The sequence below is a fragment of the Bubalus bubalis genome, chromosome 9 (genome assembly GCF_019923935.1).
Source record: "Bubalus bubalis isolate 160015118507 breed Murrah chromosome 9, NDDB_SH_1, whole genome shotgun sequence".
NCBI lineage: Eukaryota > Metazoa > Chordata > Mammalia > Artiodactyla > Bovidae > Bubalus > Bubalus bubalis.
Genome location: NC_059165.1, coordinates 80,794,707 through 80,808,464, shown reverse-complemented (window position 1 = coordinate 80,808,464; position 13,758 = coordinate 80,794,707). Strand labels below are relative to the sequence as shown.

The following is a 13,758-nucleotide window of genomic DNA, read 5'->3' as shown; positions in this document are numbered from 1 at the left end:
TATTCAACTGGGTAAAGCATATTTTTATATATTAGAAGGTGAGGAATAAGTAGAAAACTATTGTTTAAAATGGTTAATTATTATTCAGTCAGCTTTGGCTGACTTCTGCAATAGTAGAGACTTTTGGTTATCTTTGCAATGATGTGGAAGGAATGGATAGTTGCACCACCTACAGAAAAGCATCAGGGGCCTAGAATTATACTTTTGATTTCAGTAAGAAGGGAATATCCCTTTTTCTTGCCCATTAAAGATTATATCCCAAGAAAGGATAAACATGTTAGTATTGATTGGCCAAAAAGTTTGGGTTTTCCTGTAATGTCTTGCAAAAAATTTGAATGAACTTTTTAACCAACCCAATACTGTGCCATTAGGTTTTATTGAATTTTACCTGATATACTTTTTTTGCATTACTATAAATATCACTTCAAATTATTAGAATTTCTTCCACATGAAATTTATATGCCCATTCCTTACCCAAATATTTCTTAAAATTTTCTCAGTATATCACTCTAACCTTATCTTTACACATTTTCTGGGATTTCTAAATTGATTTACATAGTTAAACCTAAATATAATATGTATTTGTTTCTAATACTAAGGCTCTGTTATCTTCTATATGATTAGGTAAAAAAATAAGTTTCTAAAGAATAAAAGAAACTTGGGCATATTTGCTTGTATAATAAAATAGGTTATTTAGATCAGGATCTTAAACAGTTAAGCCCTTTTCAGTTGAATTTATGCATCATATATGGATTTGGGGATATACCTTGTACTTTAGTAGTAAATGATTGAAAATTTTAATTTTAATATACCTAAACATCAATTCTCTAATACCTGAAAATATGAAAATCAGTTTGTAAAGTATTCTGAATACTTGACCATATATAAGGATAATATTGAGCAATATAATGCAACTAGTAGTGAATCACCCTCTGAAAGATGTACCTGTTTTAAGCTTCAAAGAGAAAGAAGGGAACTGAAATCAGAGCGTGAACGGAACCTGCAAGAACTCCAGGATTCTATCCGGAGGGCCAAGGAAGATTGTGTTCACCAAGTAGAGCTGGAAAGGTTGAAGATGAAGCAACTAGAAGAGGATAAACACCGACTTCAGCAGCAAGTAGGGTTAAAATATGTGTTACCTCTTTAAACTGAGAATTTATTTGCATTCTAGAAATAATAGAAATGGTTCACTAAAGAGTTATCAAAATTCTCAGTAATTTGGACTATTAATTGTATTTATTGCACTGAGATTCAAATGTAAGTTGAATCTTCTTTTCCTGAGTCAAAGCTAAGGACTATATTGGAATAATCTCTTGTAATTATTTGCATGAGTCTGTGTTAGATTTAAGTTAAATCTCAAATTAGAATTTTTTTCAGATAAGTCTCTTAGCAAACATCCTCTTCGTATATGACTGAACCAAATTTCATGAGAGAATTGTCTGTGCTCCTTCCCATTTTTCACCTCTCACCGCTTCTCCTCAGCTTTCCATCCCCATTGCCCCAGGCAGTTGTCAGAGAAGCCACCAGTGGCTCAGCAGTTAAGTTCCCTGGGCGTTTTTCATTTCTCATCTAAATCACACTTATCACCAGCATCAACACTGTTGTCCTTGTTTTTATATATTCTCTTCTCTGAGCCCCACTCTCCTTGTTTTTCTCTACTTTCTGGCCATGCCTCAGGCTCTCTGCAGGCTTATTTTCCTTCATTTAGCCATTAAATATTGGACTACCTCCCAGCTCTAGTTTTATATGGTGCTAAGCAACCTTATTCATGCCTGTAGTTTGAGACAGTCTGTATCTCTGGGACTTGCACATTTGAATCCCAGACCTTTCCTTTGCACCCTGGACCCACTTATCTCATTGCCTTTTAGACATCTCTACTTGGGTGTTTTAGGCATTTAAAACTCAACACGGGCCTCCTATCTATACTTGACCTTGCTGTAAGTGTTCTTTACTTCAGTGAGCGACCCCTGTAGCCTGTTCTTCTGTTGCAGCCTAAGTGATATTTTTGAAGTTTGGGAATCATGACACACTCTTCTAAAACCATTTAGGGTTGTCTTAATGCTCATAGAATAAAGATCAGAATTACTACCTTGCCCTGCCAACCTTTGCATAGTTTGCACCCAGCCTCCCTGTCTCACCTCGTCTCTCGCTTTTGCTGTACAGTCCTCTTCAGGTCCTCAGGCACACCACGCATGCTTCACCCTTTAGAATCTTGTGTGTGCTGCCTTTTCTTGGCCCAGTGAACTATACTAATCTCTGTTTCCAGCTGAGGCATCACTTTCCCAGAGAAATCTTCCCTGACCCCTGCTGTCCAAGTCTAGGTCAAGTTTTTGTTATATGTTTTCCTGGTGTATTCTTCTCTTATTCAATTTCTTTATGATATGTTATAGCAGTTTGTTTTTATTTTCATTAGTGTGATAATTTGATCAGTGTCAGATTGTTAGTTCAATAAAACTATTTTGGTTTCTATCCATATGCCTGGAGCCCAGCCAGTCTTCAGCACATAATATGCGCTTAAAAAATATTTGCTGGGAAAAAAAAAAAAAAGGCTCAAGCTGTTAAAAATGAAGCTTATCTATCTTGAAAAATTTCAGTGTAGATTAGATATGTATGATGAATGCCTCTGAAGTCTTTAGTAAATTCTGGCATGAAGAATAGTTTCCATAGCAGTTCAGGGTCAAGTAAGACCATATTATTTAGGTGGTTATAAAGATAAATTCGATTGTTATTATGGCAGTCTCATGTAGATTTATGAAAGATAAAGTTGTAAAAGTGGGCAATTGTGATGGGATTCTCCAGGACTGCTTACGATTTATCAGGAAGATTGAGCCATCTAGAAAAAAAACGCTTCTAAGATGTGTTAGAATCCTTAGGGGAGCTCTTGAAAAAAACAAAACAAAACATGGGCATTGCTACCCTGTCCCTACCCTACCTGAGGTATAATTAGCTTACATCTTTGTGGGAAGAATTAGTATTTTGGAAAAATTCCCCAGAGCACTCCTAAAATATAAGCTAAAACCTGCAGGAAGAACTGTGGTAGAAAGCAGAAGTTTTGGGGATGCCCAATTACTAAGTCCATGACTGTAAACATTTCCCATCTTATATATTAGAAAACTTTGTAGGCTCTTACTCTGAACCAGGTTACATGTACTGTACACACAATTCTAACAAGACAGGTAGAAGGGACAGATACACTATCAGTGCACAGTGATGAAGTATATACATTCAAATATGTAAAAGCATTTATTAGAACTGAAAAAAGCCAATGTAAATTATGATCCACTTAGCAAAGGAAAAAGACCCCAGTATGCCTCATAGTAGATTGATAATGTGCCTGTCAAAAAATGCCAAACACTAAGTTTATTAGCTTTTGTTTTAAACAAAAATGTGACAGATTCTTTAGAGAAGTTTCTGTTCAGTTTTAAAAGTTTGCATGTTCAAAGAGGTAAACTTCAGTTATATGGAAAACTTCCACGTATGGAATATTCATTACCTTAAGATGCTAGATAAATCCTGATTAGAATTATTGATAATTACTTGCATAAAATAAGAATTTATTATTGGTAATTTAAGTCCCATTTTTGCTACCAATTTTCTCGTATTTCACATTTAGTTAAGTCTTAGTTTTAGAGAAATAAATAATTGGTTTATCTAATGATGACTAGTCATATTGGTATGCTTTTGAAAAGCTTCTTTAATAGTACTTGAAAGTAAAGAGAAAGTGTTTAGTCACTCAGTCGTGTCTGACTCTCTGTGACCCCAGGGACTGTAGCCCGCCAGGTTCCTCTATCCGTCAGATTTCCCAGACAAGAGTATTGGAGTGGGTTGCCATTTCCTTCTCCAGGGGATCTTCCTGACCCAGGGATCAAACCCGGGTCTCCTGCATTGCACATGGATTCTGTACTGTCTGAGCCACCAGGGTATCCCTGTGCTTACTTCCATTTGATTAAAAAAAAAAAAATCCCAGATTTTGAAAGAACACTTTTATCTTTTTTTCTTGATAGTTTTGAAATTGTTTTAAGGGAAATTACAGTATTTAGTCAAGACAGTCTTTTTTGTTTTTTAATGAATTATTGCCTGCTTTCATTAGAGGATCATTCTAGGAGATGAAAATATCTGAGTTCTGTTTGTATGTCTGCCATTTACTAGCTCTATGGCACTGCCTCAGTAATCCAGTTCTCTGACCCTCAGTTTTGTTACCTATAAATATGAAGGGACTGAGCCAAATCTTTAAGTTGTAATCATATTGGAATTATGAAATTCATAGATATCAAATTATAAGAACAATAAACACTGAATTAAAATTAAACTTACTTTCATCAATAATCAGGTATACCTATAATGTTCAATCATTCATGACACATTTAAAAAAAATTATTTCTAGTATTTTTATAATATTACTTTTCTATTTGTCACCTAAAATTTAACAACAATGTTCTCAAGATACTAGTTTTATAAGAAATTTCATACTCCTAAAAAGTTTTTGTATATTGTTAATCAGTTGACTTACTGAATTTTTAAGATTACTAGAGCAATTAATTTTCATCTTTATAGTTTACGTATTTTCTAAATATGAACATGCCTTAAAGAAAAAATGACACTGTTGAATTCTGTAGTACACTTTGCATACCTCTGTTTTAAAACAGCTATAATCTTTTTTTTAATACAGCTCAATGATGCTGAAAATAAGTATAAGACTTTAGAAAAAGAGTTCCATCAGTTCAAAGATCAGCAAAGCAGCAAACCAGAAATTCGACTACAGTCTGAAATAAATCTTCTCACTTTGGAAAAGGTACCTGTGTTAGTTTATGGCATCTTAACTAGCCCTAATGATCATTTTATAAGATCAGTAAATGATACTTGCATATTCAGTATAATAACATTTAACTGTAGTATTCTGATAGCAAATAATATATCACATCAAAGAATTTGATGCACATGACATTGTCGAATTTCATTGCTTTTTTATCAGTTATAGCCTATACTGGAGTCATTGGTTGAAAACAGCAGAACTGAGTAACTCTTGGACTAAAGGAATTCACAAACCTGTCAGAAAAGTTATAACAGCAAGGAGAAACTGAAGCTTTAAAAAAGGAGAGAATGGTTGGACCATAGAAATAAAATTTAGTCCTTGATAGAACTATTCAAGAGGCAAAAAGGGTGTATATAGAAAATTTGAAGAGAAGAATGTGGTTTAAAAAACTGAGTTGAAAAAGGGTCTTAACTGATTTCTTCTAGCATTTCTGAATTCACTAAATGTTTCTGGAGCTTGTCAAATGCCATGCTATTTTTGGTTCCTCTTCTTACCTCATATGTATTTAATTGCAAAGTTCTGCTTCTTACATATCTAGACAATCTCCTCACTCTCAGCCTTCTCATTTCTTTACCAGTGACCTTGAATTTGAATCAAGCTGGACATTTCCCACCCTTTTTGATTAATCCAAGTATTTAAAGTACTTCTGTTTTTGTATTATGAATTCTGTGGCCTAACAGAGGTCTTTGAAGCATTCAGACAATATCTCATAAATTCTCCCAAGCTATATTAAGTAGGTGTCAAAAGTATTTCCATTTTTACCTTGGGGAACTTCAGGACCAAATATCTCAAAATTGGAACAGAAATATTATCTTATTCATCTTTTCTGAATGTAAATTAGATAATATCCACCACAGAAATAAATAGTAAAAAGTGATTTTTAAAATTCCTTCTTCCAGCTGCATTTCTACCAATAGAATAAAAATCACCAAACATATTACAAGTATAAATAGTACCATGAACTTGTTGAGGGAAAAAAAAGTGTAATTGAAGTGCCTTTATATCAGACCTAATGAATTCATCCACTGTTTTTAAATACCTAGTAAAATAAGACTTCTCAGCTCTTTTGAAAATTCTTTGTAAGTGTTTTTGGAGCCAGAAGAGGGCAGAATCTTATTTCTTAAGTAGTAAAGACATAAAAGCACAAAAAGGAAGACTTAAGTGAAGAAGTCCCTGATTTAGTCTGCAACTTCTAGTTATGTCTGATTGAGAGCTTTTTCTTTTCTGTTTACTCGTCTCTTCAGTGTAACACAAATATTCCCATTTTTCACGGAAATGGTCTACAAATAAGTTAACATTAAGATTTAAAGTTAACATTAACAGTTTTACTAAATTCACTTCTTGATTCCCTTTATAAGAAGTCACAAATAGTTTGATTTGCTTTAAGCTAGGAAATGACTTTATATGGCTTTAAAAATTGGACTTCTTTTAAAAAATAAGATAGGGAAAGCATTATAATTTAGTAGGGCACAAAGAAGACAGAAGTTCTACAGAAACTAAAATTGGTGTATTTAAGAACATTTGGTGAGTTCTTATTGTGTGCCTACCCCTGACTTCAGAGGGAAAAATGAGAGAAAAGAAAAGAATAAGAGGAAAAGTATGTTATCCTTTTCAAAAGGACCTCACTTTTAAAGAGTTGGTAACCTAATTGGGGAGATAACCCAGAGAGGCTTAAATGATTGTATATAATTAAATACCAGGGAATGTGATAGAAACTCTTTGCAACTCAGAAAAAAAGAAATCATTTGATGTTCAGAATATAGTAGTTTTAAGGCATCTCCAAGTAGAGGTAGAACTTGAGCTGAACCTTAAGTTTTAAGTAAGCAATGAAGCAAAAAAATTGATAGGTTCAGGAAGTAACTTGGACTAGGAGATGGAGGGGGACAAAACTGGTGGTTGGTATTTCATATTGAATGAACACCAGAATGTTGAACAAGTAGGATGGAAATTGTGTTTTGGTGTTTAACACCTAGGCAGCGGAGTTTAGGTTCAGTACTTGCCAGGAGGCAAGTATTTAGTAGCTATTGTAGATTCTTTAGTAGAGAGTAAATTGATGTAATAGTGGCCTTCAGGATTTGTAGATAGAATACATTAAAGGCTGAGGAGACAAGAGAAGATGAGAGGAGCCTGAACTTAGGAAATGGTAGTAGGAATACAAAAGAATAAAACTGGAAAATATTTCAAGGGAGAAATCTATAGTTTCCATTTGGAACTAGAGAATAGAAGATTAGAGGCAAAGACAATGCCATGCCAACAGTAGAGAATTAGGAGTTGGGGATATATCAAGGATTGAAATAGGGACATTCAAATCAGTGAAAGTCTGCTTGGTCTTCACTAGGCCCTGAATTGATGCTAGGTGGCGAGCCGAATTTTATTTTCAGTCTGTAACTTGGCTTATAATTTAAGTGCAAAAAAAGGTTTCCTCAAGTCTCATAGTGAAAAGCGAGTGAAGTCGCTCAGTCATGTCCGACTCTTAGCGACCCCATGGACTGCAGCCTACTAGGCTCCTCCGTCCATGGGATTTTCCAGGCAAGAGTACTGGAATGGGGTGCCATTGCCTTCTCCAACTAATTCACTAGTTTAATATGCAATAAAATAACAGAGGCTTTGAATAAGTTAAACTGGCTAGTAACAACCAATCAGTTTTCTTAGTGATTACTGTTCTTCTACATAGGCAGGATAATTAATTCACGGATGGTCTTTCTGGTCTATCTTCAACTATTCTTACACTACATAATCAATTAGGGACATCTTTTTACAGATATATGAAGAGAACACAGGTAGCTTTATATAAGTTTTGAGTTTGTTAAATCTATTTGTTATGACAGGGGATTTCTGACACAAAAATTGTGCACCGCACACTGAACCCCAGAGAAGTGATGAAACAAGACAGCTGATGTTAGGAGGTATATGGGAGTGGGGTGGGGTGAGAAGTCATGGATAAATTAAAAACTGGCAAGTATCTGCTGAAGCAGAGCCACTTTTTAGGGGGCATAAGAAAAACTGATAAGTCACCATTCTGGTCTCTTTAGAGAAATCCATTTGTTGTTAAGAACTTAAGACCATTTGCTACCATTCATGCTGCAAAATGCAGTAGTCACACTATTTCCAAAAGGATCCTAAAAACTGTAGTGCAAAAGAAATCTAAGAAAATAAATAATTACAAAACCATCAACATTTTTCAAAGAAGTGTGCTCAAAACAGTGACTTTTACAAAATTGTGAACTTGTTTTAAATGAAAAAAGAATTCTATGAAAGAACAAAGACTCATTTCACAGATAACGTATATTGCATTAATGACATGATTAACAGTGTACAAATAAGGGTCGTAGACCCTTTTTTATTTAGGTCTGAGCGATCAATATAAATACTGATGGGGGAGTGTTTTGTATCCCAGACTCCAATATTCCAGTTTTGTGTCCTGTCCTGTTGTTATAATTTGTAAAAATCTTAACGACGCAGTGATTCAAGTTTTCATAACTTCAATGATGTGTTAGAGGACAATGCATCTTGGTTTGAAGAATTTGTTGTATCCGAAGGCCGGAACAGTACTCGACCACGATGATTAAATACATAAAATGATGGGTGATTCCTTAGTGTGTCAAATGTCTTATTTTTTAGTTCTGAAGTGGCATCCATGTCTTTAAACTCTCCGGCAATATGAACTATACCATAACAGGTAACTGCAAAGGCCAGAAGTGTCTGAAGAACTATATCTGTTGGCAGTGATTCATCTTCCTTTTCTGTTAATCGCATATAAGTACGATGCTGTGCAGCGGAAAAGGCTGCGTGGGCTAGGGCAAAGAGGCCGATGCCCACCAACCCCTTCCATAGCGACGGCGCCATGACTCCGAAAGAGCAGCCCAACAAAAGAAGCGAAGGGCGGCAGAGCCGTTCCTTCCTCCACCGGCGGGTGTCCTCGCAGCGCAGGAAGATGACGTCAGGTCTCATCAGATCAGATCAGTCGCTCAGTCGTGTCCGACTCTTTGCGACCCCATGAATCGCAGCACGCCAGGCCTCCCTGTCCATCACCAACTCCCGGAGTTCACTCACACTCAACGTCCATCGAGTCAGTGATGCCATCCAGCCATCTCATCCTCTGTCGTCCCCTTCTCCTCCTGCCCCCAATCCCTCCCAGCATCAGAGTCTTTTCCAGTGAGTCAACTAACTCTTCGCATGAGGTGGCCAAAGTACTGGAGTTTCAGCTTTAGCCGCATTCTTTCCAAAGAAATCCCAGGGCTGATCTCCTTCAGAATGGACTGGTTGGATCTCCTTGCAGTCCAAGGGACTCTCAAGAGTCTTCCCCAACACCACAGTTCAAAGCATCAATTCTTCGGCGCTCAGCTTTCTTCACAGTCCAACTCTCACATCCATACATGACGACAGGAAAAACCATAGCCTTGACTAGACGGACCTTTGTTGGCAAAGTAATGTCTCTGCTTTTGAATATGCTATGTAGGTTGGTCATAACTTTACTTCCAAGGAGTAAGCGTCTTTTAATTTCATGGCTGCAGTCACCATCTGTAGTGATTTTGGAGCCCAGAAAAATAAAGTCTGACACTCTTTCCCCATCTATTTCCCATGAAGTGGTGGGATCGGATGCCATGATCTTCGTTTACCCACAAAAAGGGCTCGAGGTCTTTGAATGTCCTGAAATTGTGTCAAAACTTTGGTTGTGTACATTTTTCTGGGAATTGGGTGTGTGTATTACATTAGAATCACAGAGGCATTTGTATCATTTAAAAAAGTTAGGAATCACTGATTAGATAGTTTGGGATGAATTAGGAAAATGATGTTTACGTCTAAGTGTTAGCTATCACTTTGTTTTTGTTTGTTAAGTATAAAGAAATTATATGTTTTGATTATGTGTTTTAAGTTAGTGTGAATAACAGTGCAAATGTGAATTATTTTGATAATCATAGCAAAACGGATGTAACCTACCCAGCTTTTTCTGATGGAGTCAGTTTAGTGGGTACAAACGATTTTTCTAGTTGTCCTAACCCTCATCCTGGGGCTTGTCCAGGACACTATACCTTCTCCAAGACCTAGGGACATGATCACTTTTATAATTGAATACTAGTCTTGTATCTCACAGTTATAAACAGATTTTTGCTTTTCCTCTGACATATGTCCAATTGTTAAATTACCAATTGTTACATAATTATACTGGACAGTTGTTTTATGTCCAGTTAAGTAATAGGAATAAATCTTTGGGGCATAAGTGGAAGAGATCATATTTGATAATCTCAGAATATTATTCAGCTTAAGACATATGAGTCTAGTTGTGAAATGTCAACACATTTAAATCCAAGCTCTAGGGATTTGTAAAGCAGCAAAAACCTTGACTCCGTGAAGTTATATATTACTGCAGAGAACGTTCTGGTCTTTTGTGAAGGGGTTTTGGCAATCTACTTTTCCTTTCATTTTATTTCCCCCTGAGTTTTCTGAAGTTTGAATATTTGGATAGTGTCTTCGATTTTATTTTTCTGCAAAACATTAGGAGTTGTGTGTATGGGAAAAACTAGAATTGATATTCAAAAACTGCACCAGTTTAGATGAACAGTATGTTACTGTAATTCAGCCATATTATCACCTTATCACTTCAATAGTAAAACTGTCTGTTGGCTGCATGAATTTGTTTGGTACTTGGTTTGAAACTTTGAGAGAGCACATTCCAAGACCTAGCCAAGTTGGCTTCAGTTCACGCACAACAGATTGCCTGCTGCAAGTATAAATAACTGTATTTTAAAAATTGAATCTCTTTCGTGTTTCTCTTCATGTGTTTGAGGAAAAATAGAAAATAAAAGTTAGATGAGTGTTTTTAGGAGCATTGTTTTTCTTACTTGGGTTTAACATTCTTAAAATATTTTTGACTTTGTACTCTTACTAAACTGCTTTCTGATAAAACAGTTCACTGTTCTCAGAATTCTGTGATTTTTGCCAAAATGAGTTATAAAAGTATCTCTACAAGCTCTCTTCACTGTAAGACAAAATTCCACATAATGATAGGTCTCCAAAAGGAGTAATCTGGTTTCAAGGTCGAGAGTGTCAGCTAAATTGGAATGCTAACAACTGCTTTTTGTAAAAAACAACCAAAAAAAAAATGTGTTTTTTTACTCTATGATCTTTGTTATATGTTTTAAATACATTTATAGTAACTGTCTGGAGGTTAAGACTGATTCGGTTCCTTTTAGTATAGGCTGTTAGGCAGTAAAAATACGACTATATTTTAAACAAGAAAATGTTCACGTGCCATAATATTTATAGTAAATTATATAACAGTTTTAGATGATGTCGTATGTTACGCTATATAAACTCTTTTCTTAGGCCAGACTTCTTGTATATATTATCTTTCAGTGATTGTACACAGTGGTATAGTGTTTCACTTGATATGATTTTAATCACTGTTAGGTTGAACTTGAAAGAAAGTTGGAATCTGCAACCAAGTCTAAACTGCATTACAAGCAGCAGTGGGGACGAGCTTTGAAAGAACTTGCCAGACTTAAACAGGTATGTAGTTTATAGCTGATGATGAATTATTCTTTTTATGTCACTTTCCCGTGATTCTTTACAAGTTTGCATATGTGGCAATATCTGTTATGTTCATATTTGAGTCTCCAGTTCTATATTTGAGATCAGGCCCTTTTTTTTTTTAAATGTATTATATATAAGATCTTCCTTTCCTTAATTAAAAACTGAAACTTCTAGGTCTTTTTTTTTTTTTTTCTCCTTAATTGCATCTATCCTCTAGCCCACAGAAAACTGGGAATAATTTCTTCTACTTATGAAACTACCATCCTTTTTTCCCTAGTAGTAATTTCTTTCTATTGGGAGTGACTTTTGGAGGGAGAACTTTAAGAACATATTTTTAAATGTTAACCTCCTAGGAAGACATAGTAATTTCTTCATCAAGAAAAGGAATCATAGGGTAGTTCTGCATAATTTTGTAAGAATTTAAAAGTGGTAGTACTTTCCTGAATTCTTTGTTACTTTTTTCTTCTCTTCTTGGTACTGGGTGACAAATGCTGTTAGCTTTATGAAAAATTAATTTTAATTTTGGGTTTAATTGCTTCAAATTATTAAGATCAAATAAAATATGAACAAGATTTTCATTTTTATATTAGTGGTTAGTTTATTCTAAGCTTTTCTTCTGTTAAATGTGTCCATTTAAATTCTGAATGAAATTTGGTACATAGGGTCTCTTAGATTTGTTTTTTTTTTTTTCTTTAACGTGTCTCCCAAACCATCAAATGTTATTAAACATCTTTATGGTATTGTTCTAAATGCATGCTGCTACTGCTGCTAAGTCACTTCAGTTGTGTCCGACTCTGTGCGACCCCACAGACGGCAGCCCACCAGGCTTCCCCATCCCTGGGATTCTCCAGGCAAGAACACTGGAGTGTGTTGCCATGTCCTTCTCCAATGCATGAAAGTGAAAAGTGAAAGTGAAGTCACTCAGTCGTGTCCGACTCTTAGCGACCCCATGGACTGCAGCCCACCAGGCTCCTCCGTCCATGGGATTTTCCAGGCAAGAGTACTGGAGTGGGTTGCCATTGCTTTCTCCTCTAAATGCATACCAGTGTCATAGAAGAGTATTTACTAGACTGCCTGAGAACAGCACAGTTTGCCTTAACATAGCTTGTAGATGAATTGAGATTGTAAGCATAAAATAATATTACACACAGTGAATATGTTTTATAAATGCTCACAAGACTAAGGATAATCATATATAGTATCAGGGCCTCCTGTGTTCAAGGCACTGCCCTAGATTTATAGATACAAATTAAACATAGGTCTTTGTCTCAGAGAGCTTGCCATTTAGTAATAGGGAAGAAAACCATGACATTTACTGCCTAATAGTAAGAGCTCTGGAAAGAACCGCACAGAGTGCTCAAGAGGGGAAGTGCGTTTATTTAATAGAACTTAGAAAAGGCGTCATAGAAGATAAGGTATTTGAGATGGACCTCTGGAGAATTGCTTGTGGTTTAGAGAAGTTGTTGGGCGGGGGGAGAAGTGTTGTAAATACAATGAATAGAATGATTATAGTAAAGAGGCAAAAAGTCAGAAAGCATAGACTTCATGGAGAACAGAGGAGGTCCCATTTTAAAGGTCATTTCAGGAAATAAGGACTAGAACTTAAGTGGTAGCAGTGAGAATGTGACAAAGAGGTTATTTTAAAAGATGTGATTTTGGTAGATTCTGTACAGGACACTATACCTAATCGCATGCAGAGTGGAAAGTCAAAGATGATGTCAAGTGTTCAAGCCTTAGTGTCCAGAAAGAGTTTTTCAATAGTGGAATTATGGTTATTAAGACAAGAAGCTGATTGAGGCATAGGAAGAAGATAGGACATGCAAATTTGAACATTTTAATTTTTACAGAAAGAAATTCAGTAATCAGAAATATGGACTGATACCTGGAGGATGTTTGAGATTAAGGACAGATGAAGGAATCCTTTGCCAAGATGATAACTGAAGATGTGGTAGATAGAATGCTTATGTTTAAGAAGGAGGAAGGAAAGCTGATAAGTCTCAGGTACTGTGCTAAGCCCTTCCCACTCCAGTGGGAAATCCCTCGAATAAGAGGAGCCTGGCAGTCTGCAGTCCATGGGGTCACAAGAGTCCGACACAACTTAGTAACTAAACAAGAAGACCCCCCCCTGTATAGCAGGTACTATTTCCATTTTATACAGGAAAGAAACAGAGAAGTTAAGTTGCAGGTGATCACACAGATACTAAGTGTAAGAGTGAGGATAGAATCATATAAACTGAGCATACACTCACGCTCTTTCCCCTTTCCAGTGAGTGTTACGGCTTAATTCCATAGAACCCACATAATGAAAGTATTTCAGAGTGAGCAGTGGAAGACATTAGGGATCTCTGCCTGAGTACTGAAGCAGAAGAAGTAATGATTTGGCCTATGATAAGCAAGGAAAATGCCATCGT

At 35.9% G+C, this 13,758-nt stretch overlaps 2 protein-coding genes across 10 annotated transcripts in view; one reads left to right on the top strand and one right to left on the bottom strand.

Moving 5' to 3' along the window:
* CEP120 (centrosomal protein 120) overlaps positions 1–13,758 on the top strand; it is a 166,719-nt gene that overhangs the window by 141,589 nt on the left and 11,372 nt on the right. For 8 of the 9 annotated variants that reach the window (XM_044947829.2, XM_044947828.2, XM_044947827.2 and 5 more), the window contains 3 exons: positions 956–1,117; positions 4,670–4,792; positions 11,225–11,323. In XM_044947829.2, coding sequence (XP_044803764.1) covers positions 956–1,117; positions 4,670–4,792; positions 11,225–11,323 — 384 coding nt within the window. The remainder of the gene's footprint in view (positions 1–955; positions 1,118–4,669; positions 4,793–11,224; positions 11,324–13,758) is intronic. The other variant, XM_044947830.2, reaches the window with a different exon arrangement.
* On the bottom strand, positions 8,254–8,785 carry LOC102403723 (ER membrane protein complex subunit 5-like). The gene has a single exon (XM_044947832.1). The coding sequence runs from the start codon at positions 8,762–8,764 to the stop codon at positions 8,288–8,290; it is 477 nt and encodes a 158-aa protein (XP_044803767.1). The 5' UTR covers positions 8,765–8,785; the 3' UTR covers positions 8,254–8,287.

What these genes read in the sequence shown, in the direction of transcription:
- LOC102403723 (XM_044947832.1), bottom strand. Translation starts at nt 8,764, where the DNA reads ATGAGACCTGACGTCATCTTCCTGCGCTGCGAGGACACCCGCCGGTGG.